Below are 19073 nucleotides of genomic sequence, written 5' to 3'. Positions count from 1 at the left end.
GATTCTAGTTTGACTCTGTAACTAAAACTACATAAAATAAATATGAAAAAATCTTGTAAAAAATGCTAGTTTTATTAGGGAAACACTGTTCATTAACCATATTTGAATTGTATTGCAGAGCAGTTAGGCTTCAGCAGATATGATCTGACTATGAGTTTATCTGTATCTATGTAACACTGAACTTGTTCCTTCTGTAGTACTTATTCTCTTATTCCATTAAACAATTATAATAATTTTTTTCTGTGTTTAGGTTCAAATGTATTTCTTTCTTTCTTTCTTTTTTTTTTTTAAAGATTTTATTTATTTATTTGACAGACAGAGATCACAAGTAGGCAGAGAGGCAGGCAGAGAGAGAAGGGGAAGCAGGCTCCCCGCTGAGCAGAGAGCCCGATGCGGGGCTCGATCCCAGGACCCTGGGATCATGACCTGAGCCGAAGGCAGAGGCTTTAACCCACTGAGCCACCCAGGCGCCCCTCAAATGTATTTCTTTCTTAATCACGTATTTCTCTGAAAAACTCAGCTTTTAGAATTTTGCTCTTCCTGTATTTTGATTATAATTTTCTCGAATCTTGAATTCTTCTTATATGCTGTATATTTTACTTTATCCTCTTTTCTTTGCTCAGTTTTTAGGTAACATTCAATTTGTATATAAACAACTTTAACTCTGGTATCTAACATTCCAAGTTAAAACTTTTGAAGGCCTAATTATCTATCTAATCATCTTAATTGTCAACTTTCATTTATTAGGGTAGACATATTTTATGTTCTAACTTCCTGGTTACTGAAGTTCCTGTGAGGTAGTGGTAGCTAGGCTAATTCTCTTGATTTTTTTTTCTTTCTATCAGTTTCTGAGTCCCAGCATTCTGCACCCTAAATATTGAATAGTAGGCAAATCAGTGTGTGAATGCAATAAAATAGAGATTTAGGGAGATAGGAATGGTTAACCTTAAAACAAATTCTAAGCAAGTTTCCACCCCCTCCCCAATTATTTGATATCTGCTTTCATTTTATGTCTGTGTGGTTTTTTTTTTTTTAAAGATTTTATTTATTTATTTGAGAGACAGAGAGTATTGGGGGGGTGTGGGTGGGAGAGGCAGAGGGAGAAGCAGACTCCCCACTAAGCAGGGAGCCCTTTACGGGGCTTGACACCAGGACCCTGTGATCATGACCTGAACCAAAGGCAGACGCTTAACCAACTGAGCTACCCAGGTGCCCCTGCTTTCACTTTGAATTAGTAGAATAAAGATAAAAGAAAACAGACAAAAACTTTGACCAGTGAACAACAAGAAAAACAGTCTGAAAAGTATAGCCATTTTAACAACAGTGAAAGTAAACCTGAGAATTTTCTAGGGCATTAAATGTGTGTCCTGCAGGGAAGCTGACCATCACTTCGGAGAATCTCCTATTAATTGCATCCTGTTTCTCTTAGTAGATGTCCTCCTTATTTCTATGCATTTTTAAAAAAGATTTTATTTATTTATTTGACAGACAGAGATTACAAGTAGGCAGAGAGGCTGGCCAAGGGGTGGTGGGGAACAGGCTCCCCACTGAGCAGAGAGCCCGATGCGGGGCTCAATCCCAGGACCCTGGGATCATGACCCGAGCTGACGGCAGAGGCTTTAACCCACTGAGCCAACCAAGCACCCCTATTTCTATGTATTTTTATTCTTAAATTCATATAATGCATTTTTTTCTGAGTTTTGGGTTTTTGACTCTGTGCGTGGAATATAATGTATATGTGTATGTGTGAAAAGGATTATAAATGTACCACTTTGAAAAAGCCATATAAAAATTCCAAGTCTTGTATTTCAACACTTCTTTCCCATGTTGCTAGTTTTCTATACTAGTTACTCTTTTTTTCCCCCCTAGTTACTCTTTTTAAATATTCAAAATAACATTATAATCCTTTGGTAATGGAATATCTTTTCCAAGTGATAAGGTATTTTTTGGTTAAGAATGACAGTGGTATCTAGACTTTTAAAATGGGAACCTTAAGAACATTTAGTTAAAATGATACAATTAGCAGAAGCTGGGATGGGAGAAAGATTAATTTAGTTCTTACCTGGAAAAGTCAAGTGACGAGTTGAGTAATTTGAATAATTCAATTAGTATGAGCAGATGATCTGATAATTCAAGCCCTTAAAAACTTAATTTTAATAGTTCAGAATTTTTTGTTTTGTTTTTTGTTTTTGGTATAAATTAACTAGATAACGATCTCAGCTCTCTAGTTTATTCCAACCTACATCGAATTTTTCAATGGGAACCTTATTAGGACAAGTAATTGTATTAGAAGATTTCTTCATGGTTCAAAGGTACGTGGGATATGGTCACCATACCTAAGGAATTTGCAGTCTAAAAGGAAAGAGAAAACATATAGAAAGGTATCTTGTGTAAGTATCTTAAGAATGACATGATCAAAACTTTATAGAGTTGGCTATAATAAAAAAGACAGATAGTGACCAGCATTAAGGATGTGGAGAAATGGGACCCTCAGACACTGCGGATAGGAATGTAAAATGATGCAGCCACTTTGGAAAACAGTCTAGCAGTTCCTCAAAAAGTTAAAAATCGAGTTATTATTTGACCCAGCAATTTCATGCCTAGGTATATATTCAAGAGAAATGAAAACATATGTTGACATAACATGTTGTACATGAATGTTCACAGCAGCATTAATCACAGTAGCAAAAGGGTGGAAACACACCAAGTGTCCATCAATTAATGAATGATAAACAAAATGTGATATATCCATACAATGGATAGTCACCATTTATTCACCATAAAAAGGGACACTCATGCTAAAACATGGATGAGTCTTGAAAACATTATGCTAAGTAAAAGAAGCTAGTCACAGAGGACTACATATTATACAATTATGTTTATATGAAATGTCCAGAAGTGTTAAATCTATGGAGACAGAAAGTAGATTAGTGGTCCTCCAGGGCTGTGGAGGGGACATGGGAAAATTGGATGGAATAGCCAAAGGGTATGGAGGTTTCTTTTTTGGTGTGATGAAATGTTCTAAAATTGTGATAATTTGTTTTTAATAATTTGCAGAGCTGATAAACCATAAAGGACCACCATCATGATGAATTCAGAACTCCCCAATTTGGCAAAATTAGTAATATTTGGAAATAACAATAGAGAAATCTGTACATATTCCAAGTCTGTTATGGAAAATATTTCTACTGTCAGTTGGTGTATGTGACAGAACTACTGCTCTAAAAAAAAAAATGAGGTACATTTTATGAGCGGGACACAATTCTACCAGTTGAATTATATCATTCACTTTTACTTCACATAAATTTTAGTTAATCTTGAATTTTAGTTACTCGGTAATTATTTGCAGAAATAACTTGCCATGTTGAGTTTCAAATTAAAGTATACACTGGGATTTTAGATTAAAATCAGTTGAATTATACTAATTAATTTCAGTGTTTTAGATAACAATATAATTAGTAAATTGAAATTTTTAGTTATGTATGGCATCTTAGGTGCTAATTCACTTTGGTGAGTCACTACAAACTAAAAAAGCAATTAAAATAAATTAAGTTAGATGTTATTAATATAATAATTACTTAATTCATTTACATACTTCTATATTATAATTATATTAGCCATTTGCTACAATGCATAATAAATTGAGTAATTAATAATCACACATATTTAACTTGCCTCTTGAGATGAACAGCTTGGGAAGAAAGGGAACTAAAAGTGAAACAGAAAATTGTATGACATTTAAGTCTGTAGAACTTGGTGGACCATTTTAATCTTTATTAAAACTAGACAACTCCAAAGCAAATGGAAAAAAACATGAGAGTCAATATTTAAATAAAATTGTGTTAAAATCTATCAGATTTTTTTAACTTACCAGAATGATTTTAGAGAACAGATACATAAAACTAAAATTAATTATTGTGCATATTCTTAGACTTCTAAATATAGTTTAATGGAACTAGTGTAAAAATTGAGGTATAAGCTGAGGATCTTGTTTTTACATCATTTTAGAAGAATCTTTAAGTATATACACATGCATATTCAAATATACTATTTGGCATATTTGAATTCAAATAATAACATATGTATTTTTAAGGAAACACATTATTTTATTTACTTCTTAACCTTATACAAGCTCCTTAATCTCTCTTGGTCTCTATAGCCTCATTTGTAAAATTAGGGTGATAATAGTACCAACCTCATAGAGTTATTGTCAATATTAAAGCTCTTTGAATGCTGCCTGGTTGTTACGTAGTAAGATATGCTAGCTACTTTTCTTTCTCTTTTTTCTTTTTATAAACAGAAACTGATCCTGTCTTTCAAACCCCCAAATATAATTAATCTTAACTAAATTAGGACTTTCCCTTAGTTTTCTATTTTAATTAACATCTTTTTTTCCCTGAAATTTAACTTGACTCTTAAGAAATATTGCATATTGACAAATTATAATGCATAGTCTCCTTATCTGCGTGCTTGTCAGCAAAACAGGGCTTTTTAAGAACAGGAAAATAAATCATACTATTCAGCAGATTTAAGTTTACCATTATTATTGTAAAAATGGTGTCCTCATTCATAGAAAATCTAAAGTCTAAGAAGTCTAACTACTTACATATTTTTGAAGGTACATTTCTTACATTACTAATATGCAAGCCGTGTCACTGAGTCAAGAAAAAAATAAACCTATAATTTTCTTTTTTTTTTTAATTTTTTTTTTTTAGATTTTTATTTTATTTTATTTGACAGATAGAGATCACAAGTAGGCAGAGAGGCAGGCAGAGAGAGAGAGAGGAGGAAGCAGGCTCCCTGCCGAGCAGAGAGCCTGATTCGGGGCTCGATCCCAGAATCCTGGGATCATGACCTGAGCCGAAGGCAGAGGCTTTAATCCACTGAGCCACCCAGGTGCCCCTAAACCTATAATTTTCATCTCAGAAGTGGAAAATGGGCATTGGTTATTTTATATAATGTTTCCAGATACCAAGTATAGATTATATTAATTTTGGGCACAGATTTTAGGATCTTCTGGATCTTAATGTAGACTTAGGTCTCCTATGATCATGGAAGTGTTCTCTAGGCAGCTTAGCACTGTTCAGTTATTTAGAACAATAAGTTACCTATAAGAAAGCCATTATCTTTTAACAACTTTTAATTTCTGAGACAAAGACAACAAAATGGTTACATATTTATGTGGTCTGAAATTTTATTAACAGCTGATTTTTAAAAATCTAAGAATAGTGGTTTGTAATTAACTTCCAAAAATGATTTTTATGTGACATCACTATCACACCAGTCTAGCTAATTAATAGGCCTCAGCATTTATAAAATGAATCTATACATTCCTATATTATGCAGACTATTTCCTGTACCCTTACTTCTTTCACAAAACATCCATCCCTTCCTTCTTTTCTACTGAATTCAAAGCTCAGAGTAACATTCGTGGACTGCTATTTTAAAGAGGAACATTATAGACCAGAGAGGGGATCAATATTTTAGGACAGTTTGTAAGATTTATCAGACACAAGGATTCCACAAAAAGAGTATAAATTAGAACCAGGTGGAAATGGGTAGGAGTGGATCTGCTCAAAGAAAAGTCTACTTAAAAGAGAGAAGTTAAAGGGGTCTTGACAGAGTGAGTCGGTCAAGAGCCACACAATTAGATTTTTAAATAATTTACTGCAAGCATACTTTCATTGTTCTTTAGATATCTTAACTTAATGTTATTTTGGGAATTTTGCTTATAAGCATAAATTAATATTAATAATTACTCTAGCTACCATCAAAGGAGAGAAATATAAAGAAGTTATGAGTCTTTATTGGATTTTGCCTCTGGTAGTTTGGGGCAGATCTTTTTTTTGGGGGGGGGCAGATCTTATTACAATAAACTTCAGGGTATCAGCCAAATTTGTATCAACTAATTAATTACCTTTATTTTTTTTAAAGATTTTATTTATTTGTTTGACAGAGGAGCAGGAGAAGCAGGCTCCCTGCTGAGCAGAGAGCCTGATGTGGGGCTTGACCCCAGGACCCTGAGATCACGACCTGAGCCAAAGGCAGAGGCTTAACCCACTGAGCCACCCAGGTGCCCCTAATTAATTACCTTTATAATGGGAACTAAGGACCAGAAAGTCTAAACTAAACTGTATAATGATTGAACCTATTTATCAACATATGTGGATGAGGAAAGATGACATATTATCTGAAAAGGTCATAAATCATGTTTATAAATTTTCTTTCATTCTTTAGGATCAAGAATAAGACCAGAAAAAGAGAAAACAAATCCGTGGGCAAAAAAAATCCACAGACTTCATTTGCTTAAATTTCCAAATGGCCTCAGAGAAAATCTCTGAACTATTAAAACAAACCACAAAAACAATAAAACCAAACTTCAACATTTACTTAGGAATTCAAGGCAAACATTTGTTCATAGACTTAGGATTACTTCTCATAGGACAAACAATTTTCATCACACAGAAATGTTAGTGACATAGGTATATCTAGGAGCTGGCATTCGAGTAACTTATTAAACATTCTCTAGAAGAGAGAGAATAAGGTGCCATCTCTAGTTTACAATTAATAAGAACATCCATTTGATAAAAAGAGAAGTCTCTAACTGACAGAAACATCACTGGAGGCTTTCATAAAGCCCAATAATTTTCAGCACACTTCTGGAAACAGGAGTGCAATTTTGCAAACTGAATGATGAGTACAAGTCCACTTTTCTATTGCTATCTGCCACACAGCAGTGTACGGGCTGGAAATACAGAATTAAGGTTAAGACTCAGCCACTACTTGAGCAGGAGGTTTTGTTTTTTTGTTTTGTTTTGTTTTTTAAAGATTTTATTTATTTATTTGTCAGAGAGAGAGAGAGAGAGAGAGCGCTCACAAGCAGGCAGAGTGGCAGACAGAGGCAGAGAGAGAAGCGGGCTCCCTGCCAAGCAAGGAGCCCGATGAGGGACTCGATCCCAGGACCTAGGATCATGACCTGAGCCGAAGGCAGCGGCTTAACCCACTGAGCCACCCAGGTGTCCCTTGAGCAGGAGTTTTTAACTTGAAATTTAGGATATGATTCTATAGACTGGTTTCCAGGTGTCAGTGAATCCTCCAAAATTGTGTATAAAATTATACCTGCACCTTCATGAGGCAATGTGTTTTCACAGATTCTTAAAGGTAGTTTAAAACCCAAACAAGGTTATGGGCCCAGTCCTATATCCATATATCCATATCCCACACGGTCACTGCAGATACTGCTCTCAATTGACCTGACACCGGCACCAGGACAGGGTGAAAACAACAGTGTCTGCTAATGGTGGAGATCAGCAGTGTGGGTACACAGAAATACACCAGGGACATTCCAAAGAGTGGTAGCAAATTTGAGTGTCTGTTGGCTGAAGTGGCCCTTGTTCATGGCTGTTAGCAGGCTAGAGTCACTCATAAGTCAGTGAGACTATTATTCTGTCCCCTTCCAATTATTCAGGCAGTTAGATGGGACTTCTGCTATAAGCTATCTCTCCTATATTAAAAAGTTGCTCCTCATTACAAAGAAAGTAAATGCAGCTATTCATTCATTAGTAGTAAAATATATATTTGTTTGATATGCACTTTCCTCTCTCCAATACGAGGACTGCGATGAAGTAAATTATTAACGGTCACATGATTCAGTATCGTTCCAACCAATGGCACCAACTCAATTGCCAGGAGATAGATTTTAAGTTCAGGAACTTTGCATGTATTTTTTACTTACAACAAACAGAAGAAAGATATTTAAATATTTACCTGCAAGATTGTCAATTTCTTTCTCCTGCAAAAGACTGACTGCGTCATCATCTCCTTCCAGCATAAGTTCTGTCTCTGCGTTTTGATTCACTATTGCTTGACTTCTGAAGGCTTTCTTGGACTTTACCACATCTTCTTCAGTGCCTAATCACAGAGGAAATATAATAATTTAGGTGATTATGATTAGTTGGCTTTCAGTATTTAAAAATAATCTATTACTTTCTTATAATTATATGCTGCATTTATGTGTGAGTTTACAATTACAGAACATTTTTACCTTCTTTATCTTGTTTGTTGTTCAAACAAACAAGATAAAGGCGGGTGTGTGTGTGTGTGTGTAATCAATCACCTACCCTTATTTTTACAGAGGAGGAAACAGGCGGAAAAAGCTCATTCCTCACTGAGGGACCAAGGAGTTGGCCAGTGGTAGGGAAAAGACTATAAATCCACATCTTGGGGCTCTAACATCACCACTTTCTATAAAAAATCTGCACCTCACCACAAGCTTGGTTTTCTGATACACAAAAGTACACAATTTTTCATAATTATACTTTTATGTGAATTAGAGAATCAAATGATCAGATCATTTTTGAAAGTACATAAGGATGAAGAAAACAAGAACGCGTCCACATCGGAAGAGGGCAGTCATTGTTGCTGCGAAGTTACAAATGGTGGAGTTAGGAATGACGGCCACACAAAATGGACTGCAAACAGTCCATTTTCACAGTCAGTGAAAGCAATAATGGTTTTCGGAACTGATAGCCTTATTTTGTTATATAAAATAGAATAGAAGGCCAAAAATCCAAGAACAAAGTCATAAAAATTGAAATATCGCCAAAGCTGACCTGGCATTAACGTCAGTCAGTGTAAAGGTTAGAAATTACAATGCATTTGAATCCCTAGTGGATTTGACTCCTTAACAGATATAATTCAATATTTATATTTCAATATTATATTTCAATTTTTTAAGGAATAGCCACTTCAGCTACCGGCTTTGGCAGGTGGTGATGATTCTAAAATTATCTGAATAGCAAGTAAATTTATATATATAAATATATATATATATATAAAATATATATATATATTTGTATTTCATGTCACTTGAGGTTGGAATTCAGCCTGGAAGAGAATGTAATTTACTGTGTTCTAGCTGTAGTATTAGTATATAGGCTTCAAGGAAGCAGCATTTCCTGTGTGGTAGTGTTATATCACAGTTCTGGGGACTGATAAAGTGTCTGTGTACATATGTAATCGCTCTCCAAATCTTGCCATGACTTTGGCCAAAATGCCCTCCAGTTAACAATTAACAATACTTTTGGTCATTCTCCCAGGCCCAATATAGGACTTCTGACAGCCCATTACGGTCTGTGGTATCTGCTCAACCATTGTTTTGGAAGCACATTTAGTTGCCGTAACACTTGCATTGTAAAAGTGTTAGTCTCTTTCATTGCAACTTGCATGCTTCTTTTTGTTAGCGATGTAGAGCCAAGTCTGTTCACTAAAACATTAATAAGTTGGTTCAAAAGTAGCACATACAGGAGTAAAAAACACACGAGGAACAGAGTCATGACACAAAGGCACCATAGAATGTAACTGTCACAGAGGTACAGTCTGTCATCCTAGCTCTGACTGGATAACAGCATTTAGAAAGCATGGCTAAAAAATAGCTTAACAGCATCAAGTAATACACTGTTAAATATATATTTTGATAAGTACTTCAGAAATAAACAGTATTATTACAACTCAATGCTACATGGCAAGTGAGGGGCATTAAATGGGTTATATGTACATTTTTCTCTCACTGGCCCTCAGATAATTCTTACTTCTGGAATAAAAGACTGAGGACTGATTACTGAATGCTCCAGAACCTTATATTATTTTTATTTGTTTTCTTGATGATATAAAGCCAGTGAAACAGAACTCTTCTGGGGGTAGCTATCCTTAGAACTTGTTTGCTTCTTGGGTAGTAACTTAATTTAAGAAACTCAGAGCTTGCATCATCTGAGAACAAAAGAGGAGAATCCAATCATTAACATCCGAGAAGCCTCTCCTGAAGTCCTTATAGCCATATTTCTGTTAGACATCTGCAGCTGGATATTCATAGCTCCACATTTCCCTAACTGAATGAATCATCTATTAGTTCTCCACCTCCCCCGATTTTGATCAACCCACTTACTTAAGCCACGAACCTAGGGGTCATCCTGATGACTGCCATGCCTGGGCTCAGGCCACCATTGTTTTGGTCTGGAGGTCTTCAATAGTTCCATTATTTACACCATCCCCCACATTTTTGTCAGAGTGATTATTACAAAGCAAAAATAAGTGGAGGATATTTGCCTGCTGCATAATGTTTCCTCCCAATCAACAACACTCAATGCAAGGCTTATATAATAGGAGTCCCAATCTAAACTCCTTAGCATGGCTGGGCCAGGCATTTTATCCTCTCAATACCAGATTTGCGTTATCTTTTCTCTATCATCAGCAATATGAACCATTTATAGCTCCTCAAACCTTCTTACCTGGGCTAATATTATTCCTTCTGTATGGTGTATTCCTTCCTTCCTCCTTTTTGGGGCTCATTCCTATTCGATCTTCCAAACTCACCTTTGTTGGGGGCCTTTCCTAGCCAACTGCTCTGTACTTTCACAGTTGACACAGAACTCTACCACATTGTACAGGTGTTATCTGTTATGTGCTTGTCTTCTCCACAGGGCTCCGGCCTCGTTTCTGCAGCCTCAGTGTGAGGCAACCAGCAGACTTGTAACAAACATAACCCAAACGGAGTTCAGCTCTACCCACTCTGTTTTCTTGTTTCTGATTTCTTAAGGTAAATTTGTGTGCCCCTTCCTTGATGATTTCATCACACCTTATAAATCTTATTACTGCAGTTATAGCAACAAACTTCAGTCTTTGTATTCTTAGTTTTCAGCACACTGCCTGGTACAGAGCGAGCCCTCATATCGGCTAAAGAAATGAATAAACTGAGACATAGAAGTTACCTCTGGATATTTCTTAACCTGAAAATCCTAAGATTTCTCAGAGAGTCCTGGTGATTTGCCTCCAGTTTGGGGACCAATTAGAGAATTTATGTATTTACATGAAAGAGAACTTGGTTCTTTATATGAAATAATCAATAAAACTCCTTAAGTATGAGTCAGCCTAATAAAACAAATTTCCCCTTGTGGACAACCATGTTTAATCTGCTTTGTCATTAAGAAAAGAGATATACATTACTCTTGTGTTATTAAAATCTACAAATAAAGTAAATGTAGTCAAAGAAAGGTGAGCTCTGAAATGTGTATTAAGCTTTTATCCTCTCTAGTTTTGAAACAGTAAAACAATTATGTCTTTAAGAGGCATATATCGACACGCTGAACTTACCATCCCTGTTGAAGTGTTATCAGTCTGTAGCTCAGTAAACTTTCTGATTTTATGGTACTGCACGAAACATTTATCTAAATTAAAGTATACAAGATCCAAAGGTGCATTTCAATCATAATATCTTTTATGAATTAGAGTTTCATTCATCAAAATTACAAGTAAAAAGAGGTAAGGTCTCAAAGGGCTGTCTCATTACAAGGCTTATAAACACTGTCCTTAGAAAGAATTGGTTTAACACTCAACAAATCAAAATCTGATTGGGAAGAGAATTTACTTGAGATAATCTATCTTCACAAGACATGTTGGACTGAGTGCACTTCTTGGCCTCTTTAGCCATTCATCAAGAAATTAACAAGCGAATACTACAAACCACCAGATCTCCCTGTGATCTGAAATTGTGAATTATGTGAATTTGAAAATGTGAATTATGTGTAAAAAGTTGGATAGTATAGGCATATATACTTATTTACTAAGAAGACATCAAAATGCCATAAATTAGAAAGGTTCAGAAGTAATAAAATACCACCAAATTATAGATTAATCCAAATTCAAAATTATTTTTACATTATTTTCCATATCGTGTGACAAATAACAACTACAGAAAAACATTCTATACTCATATAAGATTTCTTAGTAAATATATATGCCTGTAGCTCTGTGGGTAAAAACATTATCTAGTATAGAATAATGTATTAGACAAAACTAAATAAAGTTCTTCTTTCGATAAATTTATTTTAACAAATAGAAACAAAGTGTATTTTAAAACCAAAGTAACAAGAGAACTAAAATGTTTCTAGGATTGTTATTATACTCTAATATTACTCTATAATTATATTATTATTATCTTTTAAATAAGTATAAGTTATTTATAAGACAAATATTATAAGACAAATATAGTTAAAATATAGAAATGACAAGTTGGAAACATTAACTTAATAATATTCAGAGAATATGTCTATCTGGAAAGTGGACAGTCAAGGCGAAGAAGTTATTTTATTTGTTCTTATTTATTGACAAATATAGTTAATGTAAAGAAAAAGACTACATGGTAGTTTATCTGTTTAAGGAATTATTCTATACATATTCTATACAGCTCTAAAACATCTATACTAATAAATATGAAAAGTAATTTATAGCGATAGGAAAGTTGTAAATAATATATGGCTAATGCACACAGAGGAAAGATATAAACCTATAACATGCCAATTTTAGCAGAGCATCTGCTTCTTACCAGTTTTGCGCTATTATTTATTTTGCATTAAGTATAGAAATATGGCTTTAATTTGTTTATTAAAATTTTAATTAAAAATATAAAAAATTATATAAAATATGTATGTATGTATGTGTCCATCTAATGTGAATCTGCTGTGTAAGAATACATTTTCAATGTTATTTGATCTGTGCAATTAAATACATGGTCTATGACTCATGATCTGGCCCCTACTTCTTTAACCTCACTATTTTACCAGTTTGCTACCTTCACATCTTATATTCCCCAAGAGCTAGATGCTTCTGTTCCTAAACATGCAACACTTTTTCAAGTGTTTAAATCTGACCTATGTAATTTCTCTTACATGGAATTCTCTTACTTGCCTTGTCCTTCAAGATTCAGTGTAGTTGATTACTCCCTTTTCTGTATAAACTTTTTATCTTACAAATAAGTCAAAATATATTACCATGATTTTTTGATATTTTTTTTCTGGAGTCTTTTATTTGGGTATTATCTTATTAAATATGTGTCAAATATCAAACAAAGTGGCAATCAATAATGTTGAACGAGCACATGAAAACAGAAGCCTAATTCATACGGTCATCATCTTATATGCACACTACGTAAATTATTTCCCTTTATGTCCTTTATAGTCTCGTAAATGCTGGATATGAGCTTTGCAATTCTAACTTTATTTTCCTCCCAAACGTCTATTAAGAACATATTTTTAAAAGATATTTAGACCAATCCCTGGACTTCTTTTTCTCAACTTGTGAAAGAGGAAGTAAGTATTTATCAGCCAAACTCCCACAGGGTTACTGCAATGTTAAAATGAGACAATGGACACTAAAATACTTTGAAATGTGTGAAAAGCTTACTTATATAATAAGCTATCAAAACGATTGTTAAGATTTTGGTAAAATAGATGGATTAGCAAGAAATATTTTACTAAGTGTACAACTCAAAATTGAACAAGAATACAGCCAGTGCTTTACTGCTTATAATAATGTTTCTAACATTTATATGAAGGAGGAAAAAAGCAGGCTGATGTGAGGATTAAAAAACTCAAGATAACTCATGCATGTAAGGTCTCCGTACAGTGCCTAACAAACAATGAGTATTCAACAACTAATGCTTTCCTTTCCTTCAGTTGCGATTAATCTTTTTCCCTCTGCCATGCTGTCATTACTCTGTTTATATTCACTACAATGAAATATGAGCCTTCATCTCCTCCACTGATGGTATGCTCCCTGAAGACAGGAAGGATAGCTTGTGGGGAGGTGCCATGAAGTGTTTGTGAAATTAAATGGAGTGTAAACAGCTTACATTAAAAAACTGTTTCCAATAAACATAATATTCATTTAAAGATATTATTAAATAAAACTACACAAGCATCAATGTATTTGACATGTGTTTTTGATTTTCTAGATCGGTATGTTAAGATATAAGAATTTTTAATATCTTAGATATCTGAGGGAAAAGAACAGCTTTCTCAACAAACTTGTTATCAGAATTTGCTTTAGAGAATTATACATAGATAATGCATTTAATATATACTTTCTTCTATCACTGGAAGAAAATGGGCAGAAGAGAAATTCAGTTTTATTTCAACTTTGTCTAAATGTAACATCAGGAACAATTCTAATGTTTCTAAACATCTGGAAGTCAGTTTCACAAAATGACATTCTTTTGTGAATGAAAAATTCTTTTCAATATATACAACTTCATGATATTTCTAGCTTGTAAAATCTGTTTTGACAAAATCTACCCCTATGTAAATAAGATAAAATGCTGCGTTCAATGCCAGTTATACTTCAATAATATAAAAAAATGCTGCAATTCATTTTCAAACCTAAATGATTTCCTTTAGAAGTATTAATGACATATGAATTCCTTGGGGTATTTTAAAATAAAGATTACTTTTCCCTCATTAAAGCTGAAATCAGAGCCACAAATACTTTTATAGAACAGTGCTTTTAGTAACTTTAAGAGATATTATTTAATTTTCACTAAAAAGAAAAGATTTTAAGATAAAGGTACCTCTCAACTAATTACATTAGATATGGTGACATGTTATCATGCAATAATAGGTACGAATCAATCTACTGCTGAGAACTTTATAATGTCGAACATTTCAAAGAAGATGAAAGAACATTTTTTACTATATTGAGAAACCTATGACTCAAAATATTTTATTCTGACCTTAACATGAAAGCATATGTGTGTGTGTGTGTGTATGTGTGTATGTATGTATGTATATATATATGTATATATATATATATATATATATACACACATACACACAACACACTTTACTATTTTAGTAAAAAGTAAATACGTTTCATTGTCAATAATTTAAATTCAAAATTAAATTTTGTGTTTGCCTTTATACACAGACATAGCATTTCTTTCCTCAAAAAACATAAATAATGTTGACATAAAAGGAGAGACCTACTAAAGACTAAGGACTAAAAGAAATCATGTTTTATATAGAACAGTTTTCAAAAAACCCTCATATTTTGCAGTAGAAACATCCTAATGATAAAAACCTGTTAGTGATACTGAATGAAACACTACTAATAGAATGACTAGAAATCTCAGGTATCTTTTTTTCTCTTTTATACCTAGTGCTGAGTCAGGAGACTCACTTCATCAACACAAAATCATTTTACGAAAGCAAGTATTTTCACAAATGAAATAGATGGTTTTTATTTGCTGTTTCAAATATACTTTAAGTAAAAATATGAATGGTTATTGACCAGACTTAATAAACACAGAGAAGAAATCCAGACAGTTCTCAGACACCAAATTCCTCCTTTCTTAGTTGTGGGTATTTTAATCTGAATACGTTAGATTTAACTGTGGTTCCCACTTCATTTTTGCTGACTGAGAATATATTTAATAACCAAAAGAGGTATTATCCAAACTACCAAAAAACTAAAAACCCAAGATACCAGGCTTCAAATTTATAGTGAACTTGATTCCAAAATAGTAATCCTTGCCTAAATCAATAATTGATGTTACTTAGTCCATTTTAGCACATCCTTATAGCACATAAAATCAGAGTGCAGCATCCTTTGTGTTTTTATCAATGAAGAACTTGCATAGACTTTTGTTTCAAACTAGACAAACACTATATCTGCAGGTATGCTTTTCCTCAAAGAAAATATTCAGTGGAATAGTAAAATGTAGAATTAGCAGTATAGGCATTAATTAAGATAAAGTGTTCACAGAAATTATTCTAAGTGGTAAATTCTTATTCAGATTAGTTATGCTTGTAAACGATTTACTGGACTATAAGAAATAAAATAAGAAAATGGCTACCTAACATCAACAGTTATTGCTCAGTGGAAAAGGACATCAAGGACACTTGCAAGTAAAAGAATTGGATCAATATTAACGTGATTTTCATTTCATGCTTCCCCAACTCCAGTAAGCTGACAATATACTCTGATTATGTGAACTGCCTCAGAGTAACAGTAATTAGAGCAAGAGGTGGAAATGGAATGCACTTTTTATATTGACAGGCCTGCTAATAGAGTATACTGATTTTCCAAGACATGCAATGCATTTTTACAATTTGGTTCTGACAGCAAAAATGGAATTTCATTTATTCCTAATTCAAAATATTCATATGTAAGCAATATTTCTTAGAGCAGACCAACAAAGGGGATATTCTCAAATAGCATTTTTGAACTGAAAAAAATGCAATTAAAAAGGTGCAAGAAAATATTATTGAATTTAAGTGCACCACTATATCAGTCTAAAATGCTAACTTAATAAACTTCTTGATGGAGTGAATGCAGAAAACTGCATTCTGTGCTTTTTAAAGGAAATTTGATAAATCATATTTTAAGAATATACATGATGATAAATGTGGAATCCCTGTGCATTTTAGACTGGATATTACTTGGTAGGCTTTTGATTAGCCATGAAGTTAGGGTAATTTTTAAATATTTGAACTAGGATTTTATTATATTAAAAATCACATGGCTCACTTTACTTGTGGGAAAAAATGCTAAAACATATAGAAAACTTGGGGCAGTTTGGAACCCTCTAAATATCATACAGAGCAGAATGATGCATTATTCATCTTTGAATAATGGCTCCTATGTTAAAATGCACTTAGAAAAAGAGTAGTATGAAATTAAGTCCATCGAAAAGCGCAAAATCAGCTATGTTTACATTAGTGACTTTTATCCTTGTTCTGTACTTCTCTGGCATTTCTAGATTTTCTACAACGAGCATGTTTCTCTTCAGGAAGGAAAGAAGGAAGGAAGAAAAGAAGGAAGAAAGGAAGAAAAAAGAATTAAAGAAACTTTGCATGATGAGTCAGGAGAAGTAGATGGTAGATGAGTAGTAGAATGGAAGAAAGTTCTGGCTCTCCTGGGAATGGAAGAAAAGATGATTCGGGCAACTTAAAGGAGGGCTGAGAGGGTGGGCACGTGTCCCCTGGCAGTGGGTGGTATCAACCTGGGGAATGATGCTTGGTTTTTCTTTGAAAAGCCTCTCACACTCTTCCGTGTGCAAAATTTACTTTAAAACCCTGGGAAATGGGAGTAGGAGGTATTTTGGCTAGATAAGCAACTGGCTCAGAGACATGGAAGAAAAAAAGTAATAAACAAAAATTTCTTTTTAGGTATTAAAAAAATTGGAATAGCTAAGAGGTGGGGGCTGATATCGGTTATTTAAAGCAGTTTTAAAAACACCCAGAACATTTTAAAGTACATTTTTGTAAAAGACACAGAAGTGCATTCTATAAATGACACTAAGTTCATCTGTAGTGATATGATATGTCTTTATGGATTGTATATCTCTATAGGATACAAGAGTAAGCCAAAATTTAACAGGTAAAGTTTAAAGTGGGGAAATGCTCAATAACGCTCTTGCAGTTAAGAAAATTCCAAATGTACCAACAGGAACACACTGTACAGTAAGAGAAGGGTATTGAGACTGAATTTTTGTTCTCTCTACCACTTATTAGTTAGCATGTCACCTAACTTCTCTGGTCTGTCATGTTCTCAAATAAAAATTCGTTAATGGCTCTACCTATTGAGAAGTCCTTGTACAAAATGGTTTCTAACAGGCCTTTCAGCCTCATTTTGTACCATGTCCCTACACTGTCCTGTGTTCCATCACATACCACCATCTTGCATTCCTAGGACACATTATGTCATGTGGTGTGGTCCATTGCTCCACATGGCCACCCTCTCACCTACTGGCTTGGGAAGATCTCTATTCACCCTTTCAAGTCCAGCTAAAATTTATTTCTTCAGTTAGGCAAACCCTTTCATTGAGCTCAGACAGCATTTTATACACATCGATAAAAAATATTTATCATAGTGTGCTGTAATTATTTCTAAATGCCAACTGTGTATACACTTTGTGAAAAATTAGTCTAAAAGAATATAAAGTAAGATTATGAACAGTTCTATGCCACTCAGCAATAATATAATTTTGTCAGCTCTCTATCTTAAACAGCCTTTGATGGTTTAAGTGGAAATATAGTGCTGACATAAAAAATACATTTCAAAATTTGAAAACACCATATTTGTAGACCTATTTCACAGACTCCCATCCTTCAATGTTATTACTGAAAATGATGAAAAGATGTGGCTAAAATACCATATGTATACCTTGAAATTAATCAATTATCAATTAAATTAAAAAAGCAGCAGTGAAAAAAAAAAAAAACACCAGCAACTAAACGCACAAAATTGAATTAATGTGGATACTCTAAATGAAATAAATAGAAGATATCATTTTCTGTTTTCAAGTGGTTTATATCTCAGATTATAACACATCTAAAATCAGGTATTTTCTGAAATCATTATGAAGTGGTTGAGCACAAAATGCAAAATATTGAGGCCATTTAAAGGTAATTTCTTTAACTACTGCCATTCCTGGCTCACCTGATCTCACAAGATAGTTCCTAAGTAGTTACTTGTGCGAAGTCTACTCCAACCCACCAGACTCAGAGTTAGTCACTCTCTCACCTGTGCTCCTTTATGAATGACTATGACTACCTCTGTCTATGATAACTATTTCTCTCCAGTAGACCAGGATTTTTTAACCTTGGGACTAGTGACATTTAGGGCTGGATTTGTGTTGTAATTGTTCTGCGGAAACTCTCCTGTGCATGACAAGATATTTTAGTAGCAGTCTCTGTTCAGTAGATGCTCGTAACACACGTGTACCTCCCCAACTGTTACAAAGCACCACAATACACTGTGTGGTCCTAGAAGGTAGAAACTGTCTCAAACTCTGAAGCCAGCATCTAGCACATGCTTGGCATGCAGAAGATATTCAATAAATGCTCTTAAAGTAATAAGGTTATTTGATTTTTTCTGAATCTGTTTAAAGCCTACCATCTGAATCTTCAACACAAAACAGGGAGTTGTTAGAACATTTGTTTTTTTTTTTTTGTTTGTTTGTTTTTTTTAAAGATTTTATTTATTTATTTGACAGAGAGATCACAAGTAGGCAGAGAGGTAAGCAGAGAGAGAGGGGGAAGCAGGCTCCCTGCTGAGCAGAGAGCCCGACTTGGGGCTCGATCCCAGGACCCTGAGATCATGACCTGAACTGAAGGCAGAGGCTTAACCCACTGAGCCACACAGGTGACCCAGAACATTTATTGATACAAAAATGCTATATAGTCTGTGTAATGCATTTGATAAGAATATCTTATAACTTAGCAATTACATAATTTGTTTTA

General features: G+C 34.0%; 1 protein-coding gene across 5 annotated transcripts in view; it reads right to left on the bottom strand.

The window, feature by feature from the left end:
• LOC111158523 (neurobeachin) overlaps nt 1–19073 on the bottom strand; it is a 672328-nt gene that overhangs the window by 207600 nt on the left and 445655 nt on the right. For all 5 annotated transcript variants that reach the window (XM_022520602.1, XM_022520603.1, XM_022520605.1 and 2 more), the window contains one exon: nt 7768–7911. In XM_022520602.1, the coding sequence (XP_022376310.1) occupies nt 7768–7911 (144 nt within the window). The remainder of the gene's footprint in view (nt 1–7767; nt 7912–19073) is intronic.

Source organism: Enhydra lutris, unplaced genomic scaffold (assembly GCF_002288905.1).
Source record: "Enhydra lutris kenyoni isolate GAN:26980312 unplaced genomic scaffold, ASM228890v2 scaffoldscaffold60, whole genome shotgun sequence".
In the NCBI taxonomy this organism is placed as follows: domain Eukaryota; kingdom Metazoa; phylum Chordata; class Mammalia; order Carnivora; family Mustelidae; genus Enhydra; species Enhydra lutris.
This window is presented reverse-complemented; position numbering and strand designations above follow the sequence as displayed.